At 46.6% G+C, this 23520-nt stretch overlaps 2 protein-coding genes across 4 annotated transcripts in view; one reads left to right on the top strand and one right to left on the bottom strand.

The window, feature by feature from the left end:
- The window catches only part of LOC142584934 (solute carrier family 41 member 1-like), a 268847-nt gene that overhangs the window by 1254 nt on the left and 244073 nt on the right, over positions 1-23520 (top strand). For both annotated transcript variants that reach the window (XM_075695294.1, XM_075695293.1), the window contains exon 2: positions 3667-3720. In XM_075695294.1, coding sequence (XP_075551409.1) covers positions 3667-3720 — 54 coding nt within the window. The remainder of the gene's footprint in view (positions 1-3666; positions 3721-23520) is intronic.
- LOC142584936 (uncharacterized) overlaps positions 1-23520 on the bottom strand; it is a 187732-nt gene that overhangs the window by 83295 nt on the left and 80917 nt on the right. The window lies entirely within an intron of this gene.

Here is a 23520-nt window from a genome sequence, read left to right as displayed (position 1 = left end):
AATTAGTGCTCAATTGGGGCAAAGAAGTTCTTGGGACTTATGCATGCGGACAACAAAGGGATACTAGCGGACAAAGCAAGAGAGTCACAGACACTTGCCCATATGCGTGGCAAGGCAGCGACAAACCTAGGCCTCAAAAGCTTAGCACAGATAAGTCCTGAATGTTAATATTTAATTAAGAGACGAGTAATCATGTGATATCCATTCAACAGTAGGTGATACCCATAGTCAAGCAATATATATACTTCGGTGTTTGCATAAGCTAAAGAAAGACTTACTCAAGCTCACACCAAGATAATATGAGCCTAAAGGGGAAGTAGAATGCAGCAGTAATGAAAGATGAATACATTGGGGCCACAATAAAATTGAGGTGGGTGTGGAATATTGAAAGGAGTCATGATGTCAGTGCTGCCGTTCTTAAAGCTCATTCTATGTTTAAAATCGCATAAACTGTTGGTATCAAAAGTTAACCAACGATCGGTAAGCCAGTTGGCGTTGGAAGCCCTCGGTAAAACCCCGAATGAGTCAGTGCAAGGTGACATGGGTCGGGCTACATTTGAAGTTAGATAAGCGAAGAGTAGAATTTGTTTTCAAGAATGACTCCACAACATGATTCAAAATAAATGGGCTGCTTAAGTTCGCAAGTGCCTCTACCTGAAAAGCATGAACACAGTATGGAGGAATTGATCAATAAAACTAACAACCCAGTACAGCGTAACTGACAGTATAAACAGACAACCGTGAGTCGTCAAAAAGAAAGTGAGAGAAAGAAACACGGTGAATTGCATGCAATAAATGGAAAAAAATGTTCCTGGCAAATTTAGAAGCATGGGAATAAAGAAATTAAACGCGAATACCTGTACGATAACACAATCGATTCGTTTAAAATACAGTAATATTGTTATGGCGCAACCCACATTGGCGCCAGTTAGAAGAAGACGAATTGACGTGCAAAGATCTAATTGGTCTCGGCAGCCATCTTTTTTATGTATCGTAGCCTTTCTTGTAAATATTGTACATGCATCTTTACATGTGACTTTCGCAGCGTAACAAATTGGTGCAGGTGCGGGGTATCCACAAGAGACAATAAGGGAGCTCCGCCGTGGTCATCACCTCGGACTGGACAACATGATGTACGGAAAGCGACGTGAAACGGCGCAGCCCACACAAATGTCTACAACACTAATGGTTGTGCTGGCTCAGCAATGGGACCCAAGAACGTTCTGCAGCACCGACCACCTGGACGTGAAATACTGGATCGCCACATATGAGCGTGTAAATGCCAACAAACGGGATCCCACAATTATGTTGGCTAACTTTTTGTTCCACCTACAAGGCACGGCGAAGGTGTGGTATGACAACCACTAGGAAGAGCTTAACGAATGGGACACGTGCAAGCAAAAGCTGAGACTCTTGTACGGTAGTCCCGCCGCGCGGAAGAGCGCCGCTAAGAAAGAACTAGTGATCCGCGCCGAAACGTCCACAGAATCATAGGTATATGACATTCAGGACGCCCTGGCTGTGAGCCATGAGACTGACAGCGATATGGCTGAGTCAGACGAGGTTGGCCATATGCTGAAGGGGATCGCTGACGATGGTTTCAACCTGATCTTTGTGAAACAGCACAGTACATCATAAAAGAGTGTCAACGCTTTGACCAAGAGCAAGAGCGGCCGCATTGCAGCCCCTTTCGCAATATCCCCACCACAGCTCCAACATCCTCTTTTGATCTCTTGCGGCGACAAGCATAGAACGCAGCTACCATCATAATCAGACGATCTGACAAGGATAGTGCGGCGTGGACTTGAAGCCATGCCTCCTGCAGCCATTTTTTCGCGCCACAGTGAGCCGTACAAATGACCTGCGGTTCCATTTGGGCTGGCGACAGTCCGTAAACAACTAGTTCATCTTGGAGTTCATTCTGCTTGTGCGTTGCCGCTTGACAGATGTATCATGCTCCTTGGGCCTCCATTGGTCAGCGGTATCCTCCACGCTACCGACATCCAGCCAAATGAGACCCTCAGGCAATCGGTGAATTGTTTTGCCTGCCAACATATCGGTCACGCTGCTCACCACTATAATAGCCGTACTATATGCTATACTCTGCGTCCGCCATTCGCCGTGTATTATCGCCCCGAACAGGGCTAGTGTCGTTAACAGCGTCCATTTAGACCGCAACAGCCGAACGATGACACTCGTGCTCTTTGGAACAGTCCCTCATCATAATTTCGACGTCACCAGTCCCGTTTCCCAGAAGCTCGCCGACTATCATCCCTATCGCAGTAGGCTTGTCGCCCACCGCCCCTGATGCAGTCCCGACGGCCGTCTCCGGATAGCTAAAATGGATGGGGCCTCCGGATTTGACGCTGCATTGACGACTCGACCGCCATACCCTCTGATCGCTTTGCCGGCCACACAGAACTTGATGCCGCTTCTAGTCGATGGCACAGGTCTCACAGCACTCATTGGTATGGCCCGCACATATCCGTTATGGGTGCCCGAATGCTCTGACGCCTCAACAAAATTCTCACGCCCATTGCATCATGCACCTTCAATGTCACCGACGGAGGAACGCATACCGTGCTTGTTATTTGTACTGCTTCCATTGGCATCTCGGGGAGCCTAACCACTGCTTTTTTGTTTTTGCCGTTCTGAAACGATACCCTAGCTATGTTATAAGAAGCTTATACTTTTTATGATCCCATTCAGGCAATTTTCACTGCACGTCTTGTTGCATTCAGCTTGAACCGCCCCTTGGCTGACATAGTCCACCAGTCACACAAGCACGGTTATGCGCTCCCGTAGACATCCGCCTGTGGCCTCAAGCCATGTGATTCTTATGACCTTTCCATCTGTTCGTGGTGGCGTCTATGGGCTCTGTGTGGCCACTGTCACACTACTTGAAAGGAATCTGGTCAATCCCAATACCGTGGTCACTGTTACAGGCAATCGGATTTCGCTCCCTCTCCTTAATTTTATCTGCTCGTCTCAAATTGTTCCCAGTGACATATCTTTGGGCGACATCTTTCTGTCAACGATTGCGACATATCGGCGCTTGACGCAGAGGTTCCTTCAAACTCCACAGGAACCTCCGATTCACCGACTCCAGTCACAGACTATGATAGCCAGACGATTGCAGCTGCCCTCCTTCCTGCATAAGCTGTTCATATCTGCCGTCTGTCAAAAACCTACCGCGACATATTTTTTTTTTAAATTTCACGACCGCGCTATTCCCCAGATATAGGCGGACAGCCATTGTATATATGCGGGATAGAACAATTCAATACGCCACCGGCAATACCCTGTTCCACAGGCTGAACGACAAGCGATACAACAAGAACTGGATAAGATATTGACTAAGGGCGTTATTGAGCCATCTTTCACTCCATGGACGTCCCCTGCTGTCCTTGTCAAGGAGAAGAACTCCAGTTGGCGCTTTTTTGTCGATTACTGGCATCTAAACAAAATCACGACAAGGATGTCTACCCCTTGCCGCCTATTGATGACACTTTGGATTGCTTTCAGCGAGCTAACTGCTTTTCGTCCATAGATCTTCAATCAGGCTAGTGTAAAATCTCCGTAGATGACATGAAGCACAAAAAACTGTCTCCGTAAAACTTCATGGCCTCTATCAATTCAAGATCATGCTGTTCGGTCTTTTTGCAGTGCCCCGGCCACCTTCGAAAGAATGATGGACTGCTTACTTGGGGGCTATAAACGGTAAACATTTTTGTGTTATCTAGACTCTGTCATATCCTTTTCGATAACTTTCATGAGTCATCTGACGCGTCTATCGTCTATGCTTGCTGTTTTCCGACAACCCGGCCTGCAATCGAACTGATACATGTGCCCCTTTGGACGTCGTTAAATTACCATTCTTGGTCATCTCCTCAGTGCCGTTGGCGTTCAGCGCGACGCATGCAAGGTTCGCGCTGTCCAGAACTTTCTTTTACCGTCTTCCACCTCAGACAGCAGTTTTGCCGGACTATGCTCATATTTAGGTCGTTCTATCATGCATTTCGCCAACACCACTCGCCCACTTACCGACTTACTTAAGAAGGACGTTGCTTTCACGTAAGGCCTTGCTCAAATCAAAGCCTTCTAAACTCGTAAGCTTACTAATGGCTTCCCCATTACTTGCTCGTTACGATGCATATGCCGCCACTGAACTTCAGACAGATACCAGTGGCGATAGGATTGTGCTTGAACTCGTTTAGTGGCAGCCTAACGCACATCGCATATTTGCATACGCCACCTGTCTCCTCTCACACGCGAGAGTAATTCTTCAACTACAGAACAGGAATGCCTGGAGTAATTTTGCGATAAGGCTTCATTTTCGAAGGAATTGGGCTTCTCAAATAGGAGTGAACAACAGGGTTAATCGCGTGCCACACGTGCGACCACGAGGCAATTATTGGGAGTGACAGGCTCTCGTTATTTACAATGAGCGTGCGCGCACGCTTCACAATGCCTTTAAAAGCAAACGCGTTTTTTCTAATAAGCGCAGTTGCAAGATCAGCACCGTGTGTCCCAACTCACGTTCTTTGTCACGTGCCAGTAGCGATGTTCTTACGTAATACATAAAACTACAAACTCGCCTAATATCACGTTCTTCTACAATTGAGTAACTGAATTGCGGAACTCCAGCTTTTCACTACATAAAATCATTTTTATCAAACCGCAAAGCACCCATCCGAATGGAGAACATGTGCTTCCATAAACGTCTAATGCCCAACAAAGGCCCTCCGATAGGAGCGGTCGTCTGACGACTCCTCTTTATTATGGGAATGAACTGACTAGCGAAGAAGCTGGAGAAAATCTCAGAGCTCCAATTGGCACTATTTTCCGATCACAACACCCTGTGGATTAATAAAGGCTTCTTAGGAAATAAGGAGCACAACTTGCGAGAAGTGATAAATATCGTGAAGTAGTTGCCAGCCATGCAAACCAGCCATGCAAATATATATAGGTGCTCGAGTGCTGCCGCAGAGACACACGATCAAAATATTAGGCTTATGACTTCAAAGCAACGGGAGTGGTAGTTACAGAATGAAAACTTTTAAATCTAGTATGAAAAATGTACACCGAATGATTTATACAGTAACATGGAAAGGCCAGGGGCTCTGTGAAGATGAATATATATGGTGGGTACAAGCCTTCATCCTAAGTAGGGTCACATATGGACGGCCATATCAGGAGCTGGCACCTACGGAAATTCATTATATTGACGTAATCATGCGAGGAGCATACAAAGTGGGCCTTAGTACAGCGACGAACGCAATAAATGACAAGGCCCTAGCACTAGGTGTGTATAACACATTGGAAGAGCTGAAGGCAGCGACGATTATATCGCGAAATGTGCAACTTTGCCCGACAAAGGTAGGCAGAGTGACCCTAGTTGTCTTGGTGTACCCCATCAGATTACAATACTGCTTCGAGAACACAACGACAATCGCTGGAAAAACGCACAGCAAATACCCATCTGCTCCACTCCGCGGATCATGATAATATTTCACCACAGTGCAAGAAAACAAGTTACAACTCGTTAGCTTCAAAAACGATTTGCTAATAGTCAAGAGGTGGTCTACACCGACGCAGTCAAATGAAACGAAATCTGACTATTAATAGCACTCCGACCGATGAAACATACCACTGAAGCTACACCACTCTCGGTTAAAAGAGACGTGCCCTTAACGGCGGAAACAGTGGCTATTGTGCTAGCTATTAGAAAAAAAGAGGCAGGAAACACCAGTGTCTTAATCCTGTCTGATTCGCAAGAGCCCTGTAGAATGTTTCTACATGGTAGACTATCGAAAGGTTTGGCAAGAATACTCCTTGACAAGCTGAAGCGACCATGCCATAATTAGATGCCTAGGCCTGGAACGTACCCAAAAGGGGGACCGGGGGGGCCCGCCCAAGCCCTCGAAATTAAGCGGCATACCCCCTTCGCTCCAGCCCACGCTACCACTCCTATCACACATTCCTGAAGCGCTGCCAAATCAAACTTGAGACTTGACATCTATTCGGCGGTCAACATTTTACTGCCTTTTTCACTCCTGTTTCAGTAGTTATCGGCATCTCCTGGAGTGTTAAGGCCAGTCTTCTGGAGTGTTAAGGTCAGCGCAATTAACTGTAGATGCGTTCCGTTGTTACCATCTCGTGCAACAGTCACGCGCATTGCTGTTGCTTCTTTTAGGCTTATGCATGGACCAGGAAAGAGATTCAGTTCGTCGTCGGCTGGTCTGAATTCGGCCGGAAAAAACGCCAGTTGCGCTTGACTTTTCCTTCTGGTTAATTATTTCCTCGAGTGACTGCTCGCTGCGACGCTGGCAGATCCTCGGAACCACATGCTGATAATATGAGTTAGATAAGCTGGAAAATAAAATCGTGCGAAACAGCGTCCGTCACGAAACCCTACAATAACCGCGAAACTTATAAGCAATATGAATATCACCCATTACCTTGTCTCGTTTGTCTCTAATTGTAAAATACTTTTCGCGCAAGATTGCCAAGGAGTTGAGAAATTGAGTGGCCTACTGAGGGAGAGAGCAGAGGCAACAGCCATACAGGAAGGAAATGCTAAATTTCAGAAATATAACCTTTGTTTCTGAAAATACTTATGGATCAACTCCTTTTTATTTAAAGAGGAGGCAGGGAAAACGCCGCCGGAGGGGAGAACGATTTCGTGTGTTTCGAATGACGCTTCTACAGTTATCATCCGAGCCGCATGGTGTAGCCACTTCTGTGCTTATGTCGGTGTTTTTCTAACCCTACGCAGGGGGTGCAATACGTCTTGAAGCGCAGCGCCCTGAGCTTTACGCGGTCGTACGGGAGTGGCGGCCACGCATCGTTACTACCTTCGCAAATAACAACATCAGTCGTTTGGGATTTGGTAGAGGAGTAAATGGGGGATCCAAAAGAACTGTGATTGTTCCACAACTATATGTTTATTTATAATTCTTCCAGAGCTAACTCAAGAGTGCTACTAGAAATCTTTATTTTACACTTTCGGTTGTTTACTTCTTGGCAGTGTTCTTCCTGCATTCCTTCATTGTGCGAGTTCCTTTTACGTGGTTCCTTGATTGTCAAGTAAAGGAGAAGTGTATCTGACAGGCGTACCTGTGACATACACCTTATTTCATTTATGTTTTGTGGGTTTACGCGTCTGTATGGTGAACGGCGGACATTATCTAGATTTGTGCTGTAGTAAAGGTACCCCCCTCATTTACTTAGAAAGGTGAGATTCCTCATTTGCATAGAATAGTGACCTTGGGTTGGGCACTCCCCCCTTCCCCCTCCGAAGAGTAATCCTGGGTACCTGCCTGGCCCAGGCCATAAGGGTATCTCGATAATGAGCAGGCACACACTTTAGCTCGTGATTTAACTAACCAAGTGAAGAACGACGAGGATCAGGAACACGAACCACACACTGTTCGCGTTATACTAGAGCATGAACGTAAGACACTACGAAGGTTCGCCCCATCGCATAAACTACTGAAACAGCAAGGGGCACGTAACCTTAGACAACTACAGATGAATATACAGCAATATTTGGGTAGGTTGGATCTCACAAACCCGAACGAGTATACAAAGGAATGTCCGTGATTCGAGCCGAGGCCGAGACAACAGCATAGTATTAAAATGCCAAAATAACCCGTTGGAGGCATAATCTTCTTTTGTACTCTTAACTGTCCGCGCCCGAGCTCACCTGGAGACCCAAAACGTTTCCTAGATCAAGCTGGGAGAGCAGAGGCGGCCACTGGAGCCTTGGATTGGCGAAACCCCCCTTGACATTCTCCCCTCCTAATATTTATTGAATTCGATAATTTTTCCATCCATCCATTCATCTTTCCACTAGCTACACGGATCTGTGTATTCTATTCTTGTCGAGCTGGCACGGATTTCTGCACTTGCGCACCCAGCGAATATGTATACTTCGCAGCAGTACATTACAGTTTTCATAACGTGACTCCTCAGCGTTCGAATGGTGCATGCCACTGAAACTGAAAGGTTTCTCGTGCACTCAAATACGTGTATGTCAAGCCAATGTTCTTCGCTTACGACAAAGATACTGCACTTGCGGCAAAGCGTCTGATAAACAAAATTCTCAGCAATTTTCATCGCACACAGTTGATAAGAATTGGCATAACACATCTCCACGGATTCATTAACAGGCGCCCGCGTTTTTGTTCTGCCCCGGAAGCGATGAATCTTACGTGGAAGGCACTGTACAATGGCTGTTTTGCAGAGCCGCGTGTTCAGCATAATAGTTCCGTCAGGCGATGCATCGAAGGAGTGCATTAAGGTTTTCTTTTATATCTGCCTCATCACAAAGACCTAAGCTTAGACATGAAGATGTTTATGAAGTAAGGTGTACATTTATGGCAACATCGCGCTTTATGTTTGCAGTGCAATTGTGGGGCGCACTTGCAGGCTAGGAGACCTACATAGATTTGCCTGCCTGTTTAAACGGAACGTTTCGATACTTCACTTCACTTTCTACATACTCTGTTTTATATTGTCGCAAAGCCTGATTGATGTTTTTTTTTCTTCTTGAGTGTAATATTGTTTTAGAGATTTTCCTCGTCACGTACAAATTTGCTCTAGTACATAAACATAGGAAACGCGTACACTATTACAGAAACGTACACCCTGTTCTGAACTGTTGATGTAACCCACCATGCTGGCGTAGTGACTTTGGCGTTGCGCTGGTAAGCCTGAGCGTGCGGTATTCAATCCTAGCCACTGCGGACACGTTTTGAGGAGGGGCCAATGGGAAATGCCCGTGTATCGTACAGTAGGCACACGCAAAGGACACGAGGTGTTAGAAATAATTCCGTAGTTCTTGCACTGCGGCGTGCCTCATAATCATATCGCAATTTATGCACGTAAAATTTCTTTACGTCTATATTTATTTTCTTTTATATTTATTTTACATTTACTTGTTGACCTTATGGCTCCTAGAAAGTGTGTTGTTGTATTTGATATCCCTTTTACTGCCCCAGTACATTGCTGTAGAGGGAAGTGCATGTATTTCTTATATCAAGTTATGTTACGCATTCGTTCGTGCCAAAGAAACGCAGACCATCTCGACATTTCTTTTTCAATACTTTTTGCAGTAGCACATAAGAAAACATTTTCGATTTGTAGCCGCAGTGACGGACGAGTAAACTGCCAGGATAAATTAATGCAGAATATTGCATTTTCTTCGTCGAAATTCTGCTCACAAAGAAAAGCAAATTTAAAGAAGCCAACGATTTGCGACAGCAACTGTCGCCCAATCTAATCTCACGCCTGAGTTGCAGACCGGGAGCTTTTACATAACTCAGCACGCTTTCTTAAGCAATCGCTGGTGCACGCATATTGCATCAAATATGCACTCTCATTAACCACTCATGCCTTATTATCGAACCGACGACACTGTCCAAGATTTAACAGTCAGGTTCGTTCACAGCGCCTACGGGCAAAACATAAGGCAGTAATGCGCGTCACTTTAATTGTGTCGTTAATTTATGTTAGATTATTTACTGCTAGGATGATCTACGCAACCATGAAAATCTAGCAATTTCCGGAAACCTATTTCCGGCATTGTTGTGTTCCAGTACACCACAGTATTGTGACACAACTGTGGTGTACTGACACAGTACACAGTATTGTGTCATTGAATTGTGTTTTCGAATAATCCAATTTGTATTTGTTTCATGACAATAGGAAACATGGTAAGCCAGAAATTAATGTACAAACCCAGGATAAGGGCGGTTTTCTGCCGAACATGCTGTCAGTGCCAAATTCTGATACGGAGAAATTGCTTTCTTTGAGAGGACTTAAAGATATGAGCCAAATAAGCACGCATCAAAACAAAATAGGAAGTTAAGCCTTTATTTGGGAAGCTGAAAACTGTTCATTCCTTATAATCTCTTCCTACAGCTGCTTCGGCGGCAATGGTTGTAGCGATCGTTGTACTCAGCTTCACCGTTGTAGTTACGTGCTTCATTGAAATTTTTTAGACAAATATGAAACTCAAGACGATCGTCGGTTCAATTTTGAACTTGCTTCTTCTCACATGTACTTCGAAGTGTCTTCTCTCTGTTCCAAATGAACAAAATGGACTTTCAGAATTTCAACACGAAAGGAATCATTGCTTAAAGTGTGGCTCGGTAACGTAAAACTATTCCCATATAATTTTATCCCAATCTTTTAATGTCAAATTTCCGTAACCCCCGATGAAATAATAGGGCGGTCACCCGCAGCGTTGTATGAACGACCCTATCAAACGCTTTCTCCGTTTATAGGAAGTTACCTGCATTTGCTCTCAAAGCGAATAGGATGGACTACTTTAAAAAGCTTTTTTGTTTAATTGGCCCACGAGAGGCAAGGAAAATGCAAAAGTTGAGACTTTCGTTGGGGCGGAGCTAGCGCTGCGAAAGCAGATGGGAGGGCGGGGAGGGTGGTGGCTGAGCCTGGTATTCGCCCCCTTGCCCTTTCTTAGCATACGGTGGCTGCTAAGAAAAGGTTAGAAATGCCGCTAAAACGGATCCTCGGTGAAGAAATGTTAGCATGGCGATGTTAAACACCTGCCAATATGGCTCCAACTGCCACGTAGTTTTTATTAGTATTACTATAGGCAAATATAACCATTCTACCTCACAGCTCAGGGTTTTCAGGGCCAGAGCGATCGGTGGGCAGATGTCTTATATTCATTTTTGAACGGGACGATCGCTGGATATTCCAAAATAGCTTATATTGTTCGGCATATATTGAGTCTTTAATGCTTACACGTGACATTGTCAGTTATCGCGGTTTTGTGACGTCGCGTTTCAGAAAGCCGAACTGGACGTAGCCCGAAACTTTTGGCCAATAAAGCCGGGCTAATGCAAAAAAGAGCTCGAATCACAAATAAATATTTTTCTCCTGTTTGGTCTACTCATGCGTCATCAGTGTGCACACCTCACATCAGACTGATAGTTCTCGCGGTTTCGTGACGCCGTGTGAAAGACAGACAGACAGGCGAAGAGGAAGCAGCCCGTAAAATGTTTGATCAATCGCGGAGGACCGCTTGGAAAAATGAAATAGAAACAGTTTGGAGTAGCCTTACGTTATGGCGTCACTGTTTTTGCAACGCCATGTATAATAACAATATCTTCATGGAGTGTTTCAGAAGGAAATTTGGATTAATGTTTCTTGCGATTTACCTCACACAATTGGGTTTAGGCTCGAAGGCTCAGAACTATCGCACAGATAGGGATGAATACTGTATTAGAGTCTTTTAGCCGAATATGGACTACGCTGGGATATTTAACAAGCTCAACAATGTAAGTAATGCGCTTTTTTACATGAAGAATATTGCTATCGAAGCAACATTTAAAAATTTTACCCTCGTCCACGAAGTGCACCTGTATTTCGCGTGAGCGTACTTTCTGTCATTTCTCCCAGTATTGTTTATCAAACTGTTCTCCTCTTTATCGAATTGTTTCCTCTCATTGCTCTTCCTACTCCGACTTGACTTGGGGTCGGCAGTGGGCATGATGGGAAGCTCGTCTTGTTGCTAGTTGAGCTGAATGTCTTCGGCGGCCTCCTTGGCATGTCTACCCTAGAATGTATTGCCTTGCGCGTTCGGCGGGGTTAACATCTAGCGACAACTTCTGAATCGGTACACTCACGTTGTTTTAGACGGCGCTTCCGTTGACTCTCGCTCTTCTAGCTGGCCGTTCAGTTGCAAGATCATGAGAAGGACCCGCTACGTTCATACTACTTCACAGCAATGAAGCACCGACGGTTTTTTCCAAGCGCCGATACAGAACAGATTACGTGGCTCTGCGAGCGCTGAAGCCAGCCGCTTCGCGCCGCGCTACGCTCGCGACTTCGCACCGTACCACCTGTGCCGATGACGTCATCCGCAGCGCCGCTCACCTATATTTATATTGATCATCCATCATCCGCCGCAAGATCTGTCCCGCTGGGCTCATGCTTGGTGCTGGGCCAACGTTTATCGCCTAGCTCCGTATACCCGCATCGTGAATCTTCACTATACATTCATGCGTAAAAAAGCCGCAGAACCCACCTCATAATTAACGTCGACGGTGATGCATTAGTACTTTCTCCGTATAGGCACAAAACCTATTGCCACCGGACGAACGTTTTTTGTATGAGACGTGTCCTGCAGCGGGACTACTTTTTCGCGCTTCCCTAAAAGCATTAAGAAGCGCTTTCCTAAGAACAAAAAGCGCTCCCCTAGGAACACCGCGAAGCCTTCCTGAGAACACTATAAGCGCTTCTCAAGAATACCAAGAAGCGTGCACGTGGCATGCCAAATGCAAGGCGCACCGGTGCCCTCAGAAGCGCGCAATGCGGCGACCGGCATTCTCTCTCACGCTTCAATCTGGACACACTGCGACATCTAGTGACGCAGACGAGATGTTTGCGTGTGACCTCTGAGAGGAGAAGTGCCGCAATCCAGCACCTTGCTTGGTGCACACTCAGTGGTAAATAATCAGTTACCCAAGTTGACGGAACGTTCATTGAAAGTTGCACATACCCAGCGTGTTTTCATCGCAGCCCCCTGATGTATCAAGTCCAATGTATCCTAATGTATCAAGTCCGTGAGAAAACCTTGTGACGTGGGTTTGATTCTGCTGAACATGGAATAAATTTAAGTGGTATTTTTCGTCATTGTAGAGCGGCACAAGTCCAGTTGCACACACTTAGGTAACCAAGTTGGCGTCAAATAAGCTCTTTGAATATCGGCACACATAGATTGGCACATACCCGTGATCCAAGCTGGCATCGAAGAGTTTCGTTGGACCAGCATCGATGGAGTGCCACATACCCAGCGCTTCAAGTCGGCGTCAAGAAGTTTCTTCGAAGATCGAGGCCTGCCCAGTCCCGCACATACACACGCAGGGGGTGGAGGGGGGCTCTGTTAGCCAACTGTTTCATAGCACTGCCAGTTGAATGCTACAAGTGTCTTATCCGAAGTCTGTGAAGGGTTGAACTTCTAGTAGTCAAAGCGATAGCCTTCCAGATATTTACCTGACTTCACTTATATTTTTCTCCTCTGTTTTGCTGCCTGCATACCTGGTATGCGCCTTAGTTTATTGACGTTCGCCATCACGTACAGAAATGTGCACTTCCGTTTCAAGTTAAAATTGTTTAGACGTGCGCCACAACCAAGGTAGCGTTTCATTCTTTGTTATAGCAGTTACTCTAGACTTCCAGGCAGTACATCTTCCTAAAAACCTAATACTAACGCGGCAACTAATATAGATAAAAGAACGGAGGTACAGCTGAAGAGGCGGTACTGAAAACTGTGGAACTGAATGGCCTGACCAACTTCAGCCATATTTGAATATTCGCTCATGCACCTGATAATGCCACATTTCATTCGGCTTTGGTTCCACCGGCTTGTTCCACAGGGTTCCATAGCGTTCCTCAAGAACAGGAAAGAACGAAGCAAAATCACCCAATGTAGCTGGCCAATGAAACTGCTGCGCCATACCATCCCATCATAAAACAATTATTTCTCCAACTCTGCCGAATCAACACGCCTCCTGTCTTAACTCCTCCACATCCTGTCTAATAGGAGGTTGCGGCCGTTGGCATTTAGCAGCCACAACACCTCCACGCGAGACTCGAATACGTCCTCGGATTAAGTTGACCAAGTCATCCACGTAATGTGCCTGAAGCCATTCAACGTGCTAGCGAACTTGAAAACATTTCTTACTCGCTCTGATCTTTATTGTTGCGGTTTCTTTTTTGTCATAACGCTCCGTTTCTAGAATCTTAGTTTCAAGATACTTAGGGGCCATGACTAGTGACCCACATTGTCTATTTGGCAAGAAAGCAGCGAGTAACAGCCTTAGCAACATTAGAAGAACTGGTGAGGCTTATACATTGCTGAATAACGGACATTTCCTCTGCTATAGAAGTCTGTTAGATAAGAAGCAATACGGGGTAATCCTTGCCTAATCACTAAGGACACAGCGCGCAACATTGACAAATTCTACAGCATTAATGAGAGGGTAGCTGTAGTCGTAATCAAACTTAATAACAGGTGTAGAATAATGGTAGTACAAGCCTACGCTGCAAATTCCGTTCACAATGATGACAAAGTAGATCATTTTTGATAAATAGTTAAATTAGCGATGAGAAAAGTGCAAACTTAGTACTCTGTAGTAATGGGCAACTTCAACGCAAAAGTGGAGAAAAAGCAGGCTGCTGAACAAGCTATTGGCAACCACGGCGTCGATTCTAGGAACGCTAGAGAAGAGATGCTGGCAGAATTCGCAGAAAGGAATAAGCTTTGAATAGTGAACGCCTTTCTCATGAAGCGTAGCAACAAAAAGTGGACCTGGAAAAGCCCTAATGGCAAAACAAGAAAAGAAATTGACTTGATACTTTCTGTTGATCCCAGCAGCGTGCAGGCAGGATGTCCAAGTGATAGGTAGGCTGAAGGTGCAGTGGTCAGAGGTTAGTGAGGCCTAGGATCCGCCTCAATTTGAATAGAGAAAGAGCAAAACTGGTTAAGAAGAAACAAGTCAATCTAGAAGCAGTAAGGATAAAAGCAGATAAATTCAGGCTGGCGCTTGCAAACAAATATGCAGCCTTACAAAAGAGAGATGATGATGACATAGAGCTAATGAATGAAAGTGCAACAACACTGGCTTCAGAGGCAGCAATTGAAGTGGAAAGCAATGCACGAAGGCAACCGGTAGACAAGCTCTCCCAACTAACAAAGCGCCTAATAAAGAAATGACAAAAAATGAAAGTGTCCAACTCAAGTGATACGATAGAATTCGCAGAACTGTCCACACTGATCAACAACGCGAAAATAAGGGATATTTGAAACTATAGCGTTAGACAGAGTGACGAAGCCGTAAAAAATAGACGCTGCCTGAAATCAGTGAGAAGGAAACTTGGCATGGGACAAACCAAGCTGTATGCAATGCAAGCAGGTTATTATCACGGGCGATATACTTTATAACCTATATATACTATACTAACCTGTACTAATACTATACCAACGTAATACCCAGCGGAGTCCGTATACCTTAATTAAAAACAGTAATGAACAGGATACACAAATTTCTCCTATAGCTAGCGATGAGGTCAGAAGGGACTTGGAAGACATGAAACTAGGAAGTGCGGCAGGAAAAGATGCTGTAACAGTCGATTTAATCAACAAGGGAGGAGACATAATGCTTGCAAAAGTGACAGCTCTTTACAAGTAGTGTCTATCGACTGTAAGGGTCCCAGAAAACTGGAAGAATGTAAACATTAAACTAATAATGCACAGAAAGGGAGACGTTCAAGAATTGAACCTCTGGGGTCCAAAGGTTATCTGGAGGGTATATATATATATATATATATATATATATATATATATATATATATATATATGCTTATGCGTAAAAGACGTGACAAGAGCGCAGCACCCAGCGTTGGCAGGTAATCCCGAGCTGCAGTGGCGGGCATTTCTCTTCAATACAATCACGCCCCATCAGTCAGAAATGGAGCCATTCTGGCGACCCATCATGAACCAGTGTGGGGCGCAATGCGGCTTAAGGCGCTGTATGTGGACGGTGTTGCGACCATGTCAGCGTTGGGCCGTAGAGAGCGTCGCACGCTCGACGATATTGTTCCCAGGCAATATCTGCTTTATAATGCGGTGGAGGCAGAGTCGAACGGTTTGAAAGAAAGCGGAGAAGAGCAATTATCCAGGCATCCTTCTGTATTTTCAAAGCCATGCCGTAGCCTGCTGGGGACGAAAGTACTTCGTCAGTGGCAGTCGGGCAGGCAGCCCCTTCGGTTGACACGGGCGAACACGAAAGCGCGTCGGCTTCGGTGTGGAGGCGGCCAGAGCTCTAGACAACGCTCCAGTCGAAATCTAGCACTCGCAAAGCAAAGCGAGCTAATCGGTCGGAGGGGTCCTTCAATCTGGACCGAAAACAAAACGCATAGTGATCTGTAACTACGTCTAACGTACGGTCATAGAGGTAAGTTCTAAATCCGCCAAATGCCTAGATAATGGCCAAACATCCCTTTTCTGCAACGAAATAATTCATCTCTGCTTTGGTGAGGGGGCGGCTTGCGTATGCAACGACGTGCTCGTGGAAGTCAGGTTTGCGCTGCGCAACCACACCACTGACCCTAACACCGCTGGTGTTCGTGTGTACTTCAGTCAGAAGTTCAGGGTCGAAGTGACGCAGTATCGGCGGCAATGTTAGTAAACAACGAAACTCTTGGAAGGCATTGTCACAGGTGGGCGACGAGGCACAATTGGCCGAGTCGCTCCGTAGAAGCTGATTCAATGGAGCTGTGGTGCACTTAAAATTCCGAATGAGTGGGAAAAGTAAGAACAGACGCCAACTAAGAAGCGAAGTTTTATGGAGGAAGGTTTCGGATCTTTTGACACCATCTTTTGATACCACATAGCCAAGGATGATGAGCGCAAATAGGGTGAAAAAATAACCACGTTATCTAAGTAGCACAGGCACGGTTTCCACTTGAGACCACGCAAAAGGCGGTCCATCAGACGCTCACATGCTGAGGAGGCGTTGCAAAACCCGAAATACATAAACCAAATTCATGCATGCCATCTGGCGTGACAAAAGCCATTCCAGGTTGGCAGTCTCGTCCCAGAAGAACTTGCGAATTTCTGCTGCGTTAGTGATAAAACAGAACTAGGCGCCTTGAAGCGAGTCACGGGCATCGTCGATTTTTTTGTAAAAAGTAAACGTCATGCAGATGACGCTAATCGACACACAAATGAATAGATCCATCCTTCTTCTTAGCAAGAACAACTGGGGATCACCCCTATTGTGAATGCTCCTATTGTGGGTCCTATTGTGAATGCTGGATGACGCCGCACTTGAGCATATGGGCTCTCGACGTTATTATCGATAACACGGCACTATGGTGCGCACACCCGATATGGTCTTTGTCGCAGTGGTGCACTGGTACCCGTTTCGGTCCGGTAATAAACAGATGGCATGCGGCACGAGGCAACAAGCTGACAGTCAAAAGAATAAAACTTGCCTAGAAGGCATGGAAGCTTGTCGCGTTCGGAAACAGTCAACATTTCACCGATAGAGATAGATATTTAGAGCATCGGTCAATGTCGGCTCTCGCGCGGGCTTATAGCTCACTATGGCGACCTCATGAGTGGTCATAGAACCAGTTTGCATGACGATGATGGAAGCATGGCCGACCCACTGAACGTGGCCAATGCCTTTCCCGTGAAGCAAAATGAGGGGACATGACAATTGGTTGGATACAAGTTGTCGGCTGACGTCGTCAGAAACTTCTAAAGAGCAAAAGGCAGAGGGTAAAATTTGCGACGAACAAAGACAGCAGATGACTTAAAACGTGCGCTTGCATCAGTGACGATGTTGGAGGACACCGTGCCAAGGGTCGAGGAATCCGGTGACACTGCAACGTCTTCTTCAACAAATACTCTGTCTTCAGCTTCACGAGCGTCAAGAAAAGGGTTGTAGAAAAGCGTTTGAAATTCCACTTCAGCTCGAGAACAGTCGATAACGGTGTTATTAGCGGAAAGAATGTCCCAAGCCAAAAATAAGATCGCGGGAACAGGAATTCAGCATCGAAAATCGGACGGTGTAGAGGAGGCTGTTATCACAGAGTCAGCAGTACATGTAGCCGCCGGCGTGATGCGGTCTGCGCTGGCAATACGAAGTGACACGTTTGACAGTGGTATCGTAACCTTTCTGACAGTTCTTAGTTTGACACTGAGAACTGAAACTGCGGCATCAGTGTCGAGGAGAGCAGGAGCAGCAACGCCGTGTACATATTCATCAACCACATCAGTCGGAGAAGGGAGAGGCCTTGGTCTTTCGTGGGTGATGCCGTTCCTGCCTCTGGAACTGCAGTTATTATATTCCTTTCCATACAGAGCAGTCAACGCTGTGGAAACTACGCAGCCAGTTCAGTCACGATACATTTCACTCCGCGTGTTCCGTCCATGCGACGCTGTGCGCCACAGCAGTGCACTAGAATACAATGCCGGAAGAGTTGGCTTGCGCGAGCATGCACATGAGTCTTCTCGCGACGGGTTGCAAACAAAAAACCTGAAAAGAACAACAAAAAAATGATAGAAAACAACTCGTTATTCGTCGTATCCCACAGTGCGTTCGTTTGTAAGCACTAAAAGTTATTTAATTCAATACTGAGCCTACATAAAAATGAAGAGGGGTGCACAAGTGTGGTAAAAAAACGTCGAACTATTTCCAAGAGCGAGTTAAGCCGCTGCAAGAAGTTTCTCTAGCCTCCTCACAGTTAACTGCTATGTATGGAACTCCCGTTCCGGAGTAGAAGGACGGCGACGCCTTGGCGAAAGAGCGAGCGGCATCGAGGCGATGGCGAACAGCGTTCAACAAGAGGGCGTTGTTCCTAGCATGAAGACATCTGACCTGGGTTGCGAGATGCGGAGAACGATGGGTACGGTGAAACATATGGTTCGGAGTCGACTCTACGGCGGTAGGTTGTGGCGCGGCGATGGCAAAATCGTGCAATGTGGCCAAGTAGACCACACGCAAAGCATATTGGCCGGTTGTCGGGAGTGCGCCGTTGCCCACTGCTGCGTGGGTACCTCGGCTAAACGAAGCTAGCAGCTGGATACAGTGGCATGCTTGATGGTAATGGCGCAACAGTCGGCGCGTACCCACTACGGGGAATTGGCCAAGATACCAGCGATTTAACGGAAAAGGGTTATCGGTGGTGGTGGTGATAAACTTTATTGAAACGGGCAAGGGTAAAGGGGGACGTGGCTGAGGGATTGTGCTCAAGTAAGGCCCTGGGCTTGCTTGGCCTTCTCCGCCCAGTCCACCAGTTCAAGTTGTCGGTCGACGTCCCAAGAACTGAGCCAGGCTGCCCGGTCAGCCTCGCTGCTGACGGGGGGATGAGCAAATGGGAGCGAGTTGCATTCCCACATTATGTGTGTGAGTGTTCCTGTTTCTCAACAGAGCCTACATTGGTCGCTTTCCTTGCCCCCTGTGCTTTTGTTGATGTATTATGGGTGTGAGTATGTGTTTGTCTGAAGTCGCCGAAACGCGACCGCTTGCGTTTTACCGCGTTGCTTGGTGGGTGGTGGGAGCGCGCGACGCCTCAAGCGATAGCCTATAAGAAAACGTGTGTTTTGAAATGAGAGGAAAGTAGAATTTCGTAATTTTTAATAAATTTATTTTGAATTTTGTTGATTATTAAATTATAAATCATTAAATTACCCTAAATGGAAATTTTCTTAAATAATAAGTAATAAATCGCTTAACTAACTAGGTATTCTCGTTGCGTCCCCAAGAAACTCCCAGACGGCCTTGCATATTGGTTCATGTGGCTAAAACCCAATGTGGTTGCCCTAAAGGAGATAATTTTTTCAGCGTTTATAGCGATGCCTAAGTTTCAGAATGGCAGTTTCAAAGAATTTTTTTCTGTAAAATGCGAATTAGGGAGAAGGTAATAAAAATTTATCGATGCTTTCAGGGTCTTGCAGAAATGGCATGGAGGGGACAGTGCCAAGGCAGACGTGTGTAGATAAAATTTAGGGGTGGAAAACGGCTTCTTAATTGTGTGAAGAAGGTTTCCAATTTTCGTGCGGGACACCAATAATTATCCAAAAGGTAAAGCAAGTGGTTTAAGTCTGTTATATGGAATGTCTATTTTGCTGTGTGTTTTAAAGAAATTGTTTTCTAAATGTACCCGTGGTGATGTAAACAGATGTTGGCAAAACATACACGACTGATTCATGTAGGGATGTGCAGGCAAGTGCGTCACTCTTTCCTTCGATTCCAGTCATTCTTCAAAGTCTTTCTCATCGGCGACACTGATCCCGCGGTTACTCGGCACCGGCACATAGGACGGCTGCTGAAACTGCCAGGGATGTCTGGCTGGCATCCCAAGCCATAACGGACGGCAGAGTTCGCTTGCGTAATTCCAGGAGGGGGGGGGGTAGGGCGCAAGGCCGCACTACCTATCCCAAAATCTAATGCGAACAAAAGATTGCGCAAGAGGCAACGTTCGCAGCGTCTCAACCAGAGCAGCCCAGGCGATCTCGACCTCCCCCCTCCCGGACGACTGGCGATGGAGCTACAGCACCGGGAATTCCTCTTCCCTACAGTATACAGGTTGTCCCACATAACAGAGCCAAAGCATTAAGAATGAAAGGCACTCCAGAACCGAGTTCAACCGAATGCATAATACTGGCCCTGGCTTATAGAGTTACTCAGGCTATTGTTTATTTTCCCCTTTACTAACGGATTAGGTATGTTTAAATAATCACCTTTTAAAGTATATGCTGCAGAGCTGAAGTGTGATAGGCTAAATTGTAGAGCACCTTGAGAAACCTCTCAATAAATTCTTTCCAACGCGATATAGCTCACGTGGTCCTTTTTCCACGTTCCAAAGAAAGACCGCAAAATATGAAAAAAATACCACGTGACGGGGCTATTCTGCACTGTTATTTTGCTGCTCTCAAGCGCGCGACGCATCAACAAGGTCGGCTGCTGCAAGACTGGACCGCGATAGGGCGTTACGTCTCGTGCAGGTTTCTGGGCATGCGGCGTTTATCAGATAGCGGCGCAAATGCGTGCTGCTGGCCGAGTGGTGCCGAAGGGATAAAGCTTCTAAGGAGACGAAAGATAACAAGAACATAGCTTTATTTTTTGGTGCTTCAAATGGGCAAGAGCTGGCAGCCTGTCGACGGAGTGTAATGGGGTTTGGTGGGGGAGACGAAGTTATGGCCGGAATGATTTTCCAGAGACCTTCAATCCAAAAAGCGCACTTGGATTCTAATGCGTCTTCGAAGAGCTCACCATCTGCTGCGATGCACATTTGGCATCTCATAGGCACATTTTCCGAGGCACTCTTGATCATGAAATCAGGATTGGAGCTACAGACTTCTCCTATTTTTCTTTTAGGTTCTCTGATGTTGTGGTTGGTGTCCGGAACACTTGATCCTTGACGTAGCCCCGGAAAAAGAAACTGAGGGTAGTTAAATCTGGCGACCATGCCGGCCAAGCGCTGCCGCCCATGCCGTCCAATCAACTGCTGCGGGAATACTTCATGACGTGATTTGCAAGCTCTTCTGCTGCCGTGCACGGGAGCATCATGATGATGATGCCAAATATCCTTGATCCTAGCCAATGGAACTTCGCAAAGAAAATCCTCAAGCACCCCATCAAGGATGTCGTTGACGTATCTTTCGCCTGTAAGCGCGATATCACTAAACAAGAGGCCAGTGATAATGCCACTGTAAATTCCACACCGCACATTAACTGACCACTGATACTGATGATGCGTCTTCAAGACCCAGTGAGGGTTTTCGTCACTGCAATAGTGAGCGTTCTGGATGTTCACTTGGGCATTATGTGAGAAAGGAGCTTCTTGGTCTACCGTTTTTTGTTGACAAAGCCTGCGTCCATTTCCGTCTTGATTAAAATGCAGCTGCACGTAGTACGGATGAAGCTGCCTCTTCTGAAGTACTCTCCGCACTGCATACTTCGACACTCTAGCATAAGCACCCAGACTACGAACACTTGCATTTGGGTCTAAAGAAATCTTTGACAGAATATCTGTCTCCACGTCCTCGCCCAGGATTGGATATTTCTGTTGTTTCTCCGTAAAAGTCCCAGTCTGTCTCAGCGTTTCATATGCACACAGAATTGTCATTGAGCTCGGGCGCGTACCTGGATGTCAGCGTTGAAATAGCTCAACTGCGCGCTTTCTATGTCGACTTGGCGCGCCTAGAGCCAAAAACATGTCCTCTCTGTCCTAATTGGAGTAAGCCATAGCTGCTGCTCAGCGCTGGTGACAGCCAAATAGTTTGCTGTGGAGCACACCCAGGGATACGGGCACCTGAGGAGCACTGGATATATTGAAGATCGCTGAGATTTGTCCAAACGCGGTACATAAGGTATGATCCAGATACGGTAAATTGGAACAGCCCGCGGTGCCCTCTCTCAGAGGCTGACGTGCCGGTGAACAAGTGTGAAGCCAGACGCATTCACCCGATACTGCGACCACGAAGCAATGCGCACGTACGGGGTGCGGGATCAAGAAAGAACGTCTGGTACACAATAAGCGTGAGAAGGAGAGCAGATGGGGCCAGTGCGAAAAGAGCCATCGTCTTAAGAAGACATGCGTAATCTTCCTTGAATATAGCCAAGGTTTTTTTTACCATTAGTTAGCTTCGTCCCTGTGTGATTTTTCCGCTGTTATTCCAGCACTAAGGTTTAAAGTTGTAGCATCATCGTTCAATTCGAAAAATTCTACAAGGTCATTTGTGTATAAAAGCAACATTGTACAGCTGTCATCGCCTTCCATCGTTCGCACGCACTTCACCCTTTCCTTCTTTAAAGCGGAATCAAAATCCTGTTTTCGTCTTTTCTTTTTCGTGGCCTAAGACGCGTTATAGCCTCGGCACCACTAGGCCAGCAGCATGCATTTGCAACGTCATGCGATAAGAGCCCCATGCCCAGATATCTACATCAAGCATAACGCCCGGTCGCGAGGCAATCTCGCTGCAGCTGACCTTGTTCATCCGTTGCACGCTTGAGGGCAGCACAATAACGTTGCGCAAGCGTCCGGTCACGTGGTAGTTTTGTCATATTTCGGAGGCTATCTTTGGGGCGCGGTAAAAAGGACCACTTGTGAAATATATTGTTTCTGTAGCTGATGCCCAATGCTATTTACAATTTATTTACAGGGAAGCTAACGGAGGCCAAAATGGCGACGCTATATCAAGCAGGCACACGTCGTCTTCTTCCTCCTCAGTGCAGCCACACTGTGGCGGCTGCTCCGAAGCTTGAGCCCCGACGGTAGAAGCACCGTCCCGGTGCTTAATCTACACATCCCCAGTGAAATGTGTGTGGTATGGCTTTAGCCTCGCCACGTGAACGATGTTACTTGCCACTAACGACGACGCTGAGAGGTCGGCGGGGAGGATTTCATACGTGACAACAGTCACTTGTCGCACAACACGGTATTGGACAGTGTAGCGCGACAGCAGCTTTTCGGAAAGGCCCACACGTCGAATGGGTGACCAGAGAAGCACCAGGGAACCCGGAGGAAAGTGCACGTCGCGTTGGTGGCAGTCAGAGGCGACTCTGATGCTCCTGTGAAGCCTCGAGACGGGTGAGGGTGAGCTGGCGTACGTGGTCGGCGTGTGAAATCGCGTTGCGGGCGTATTCAGTGGCTGAACTTGTGGCCGAGGGCAGCAAAGTGTCCAAGGGCAACGCTGGTTCTCGGCTATATAGGCGATAGAATGGCGAATAGCCGGCGGTGTCCTGACGCGATGAATTATACGCGAACGTCACATATGGTAAATGAAGATCCCAGTCGTGGTAGTCGATCGGAACGTACTTCGAAAGCATGTCGGTGACGGCCCGGTTGAGGCGCTCCGTGAGTCTCTTGGTCTGTGGGTGGTAGGACGTGCTAAACTTGTGCCTTGTCGAGCAGAAGCGGCGGATGTCCTCAACGACTGCCGAGAGAAAGCTGCGGCCCCGGTCAGTG

This window comes from Dermacentor variabilis, chromosome 6, assembly GCF_050947875.1.
Source record: "Dermacentor variabilis isolate Ectoservices chromosome 6, ASM5094787v1, whole genome shotgun sequence".
Lineage (NCBI taxonomy): Eukaryota > Metazoa > Arthropoda > Arachnida > Ixodida > Ixodidae > Dermacentor > Dermacentor variabilis.
This window is presented reverse-complemented; position numbering and strand designations above follow the sequence as displayed.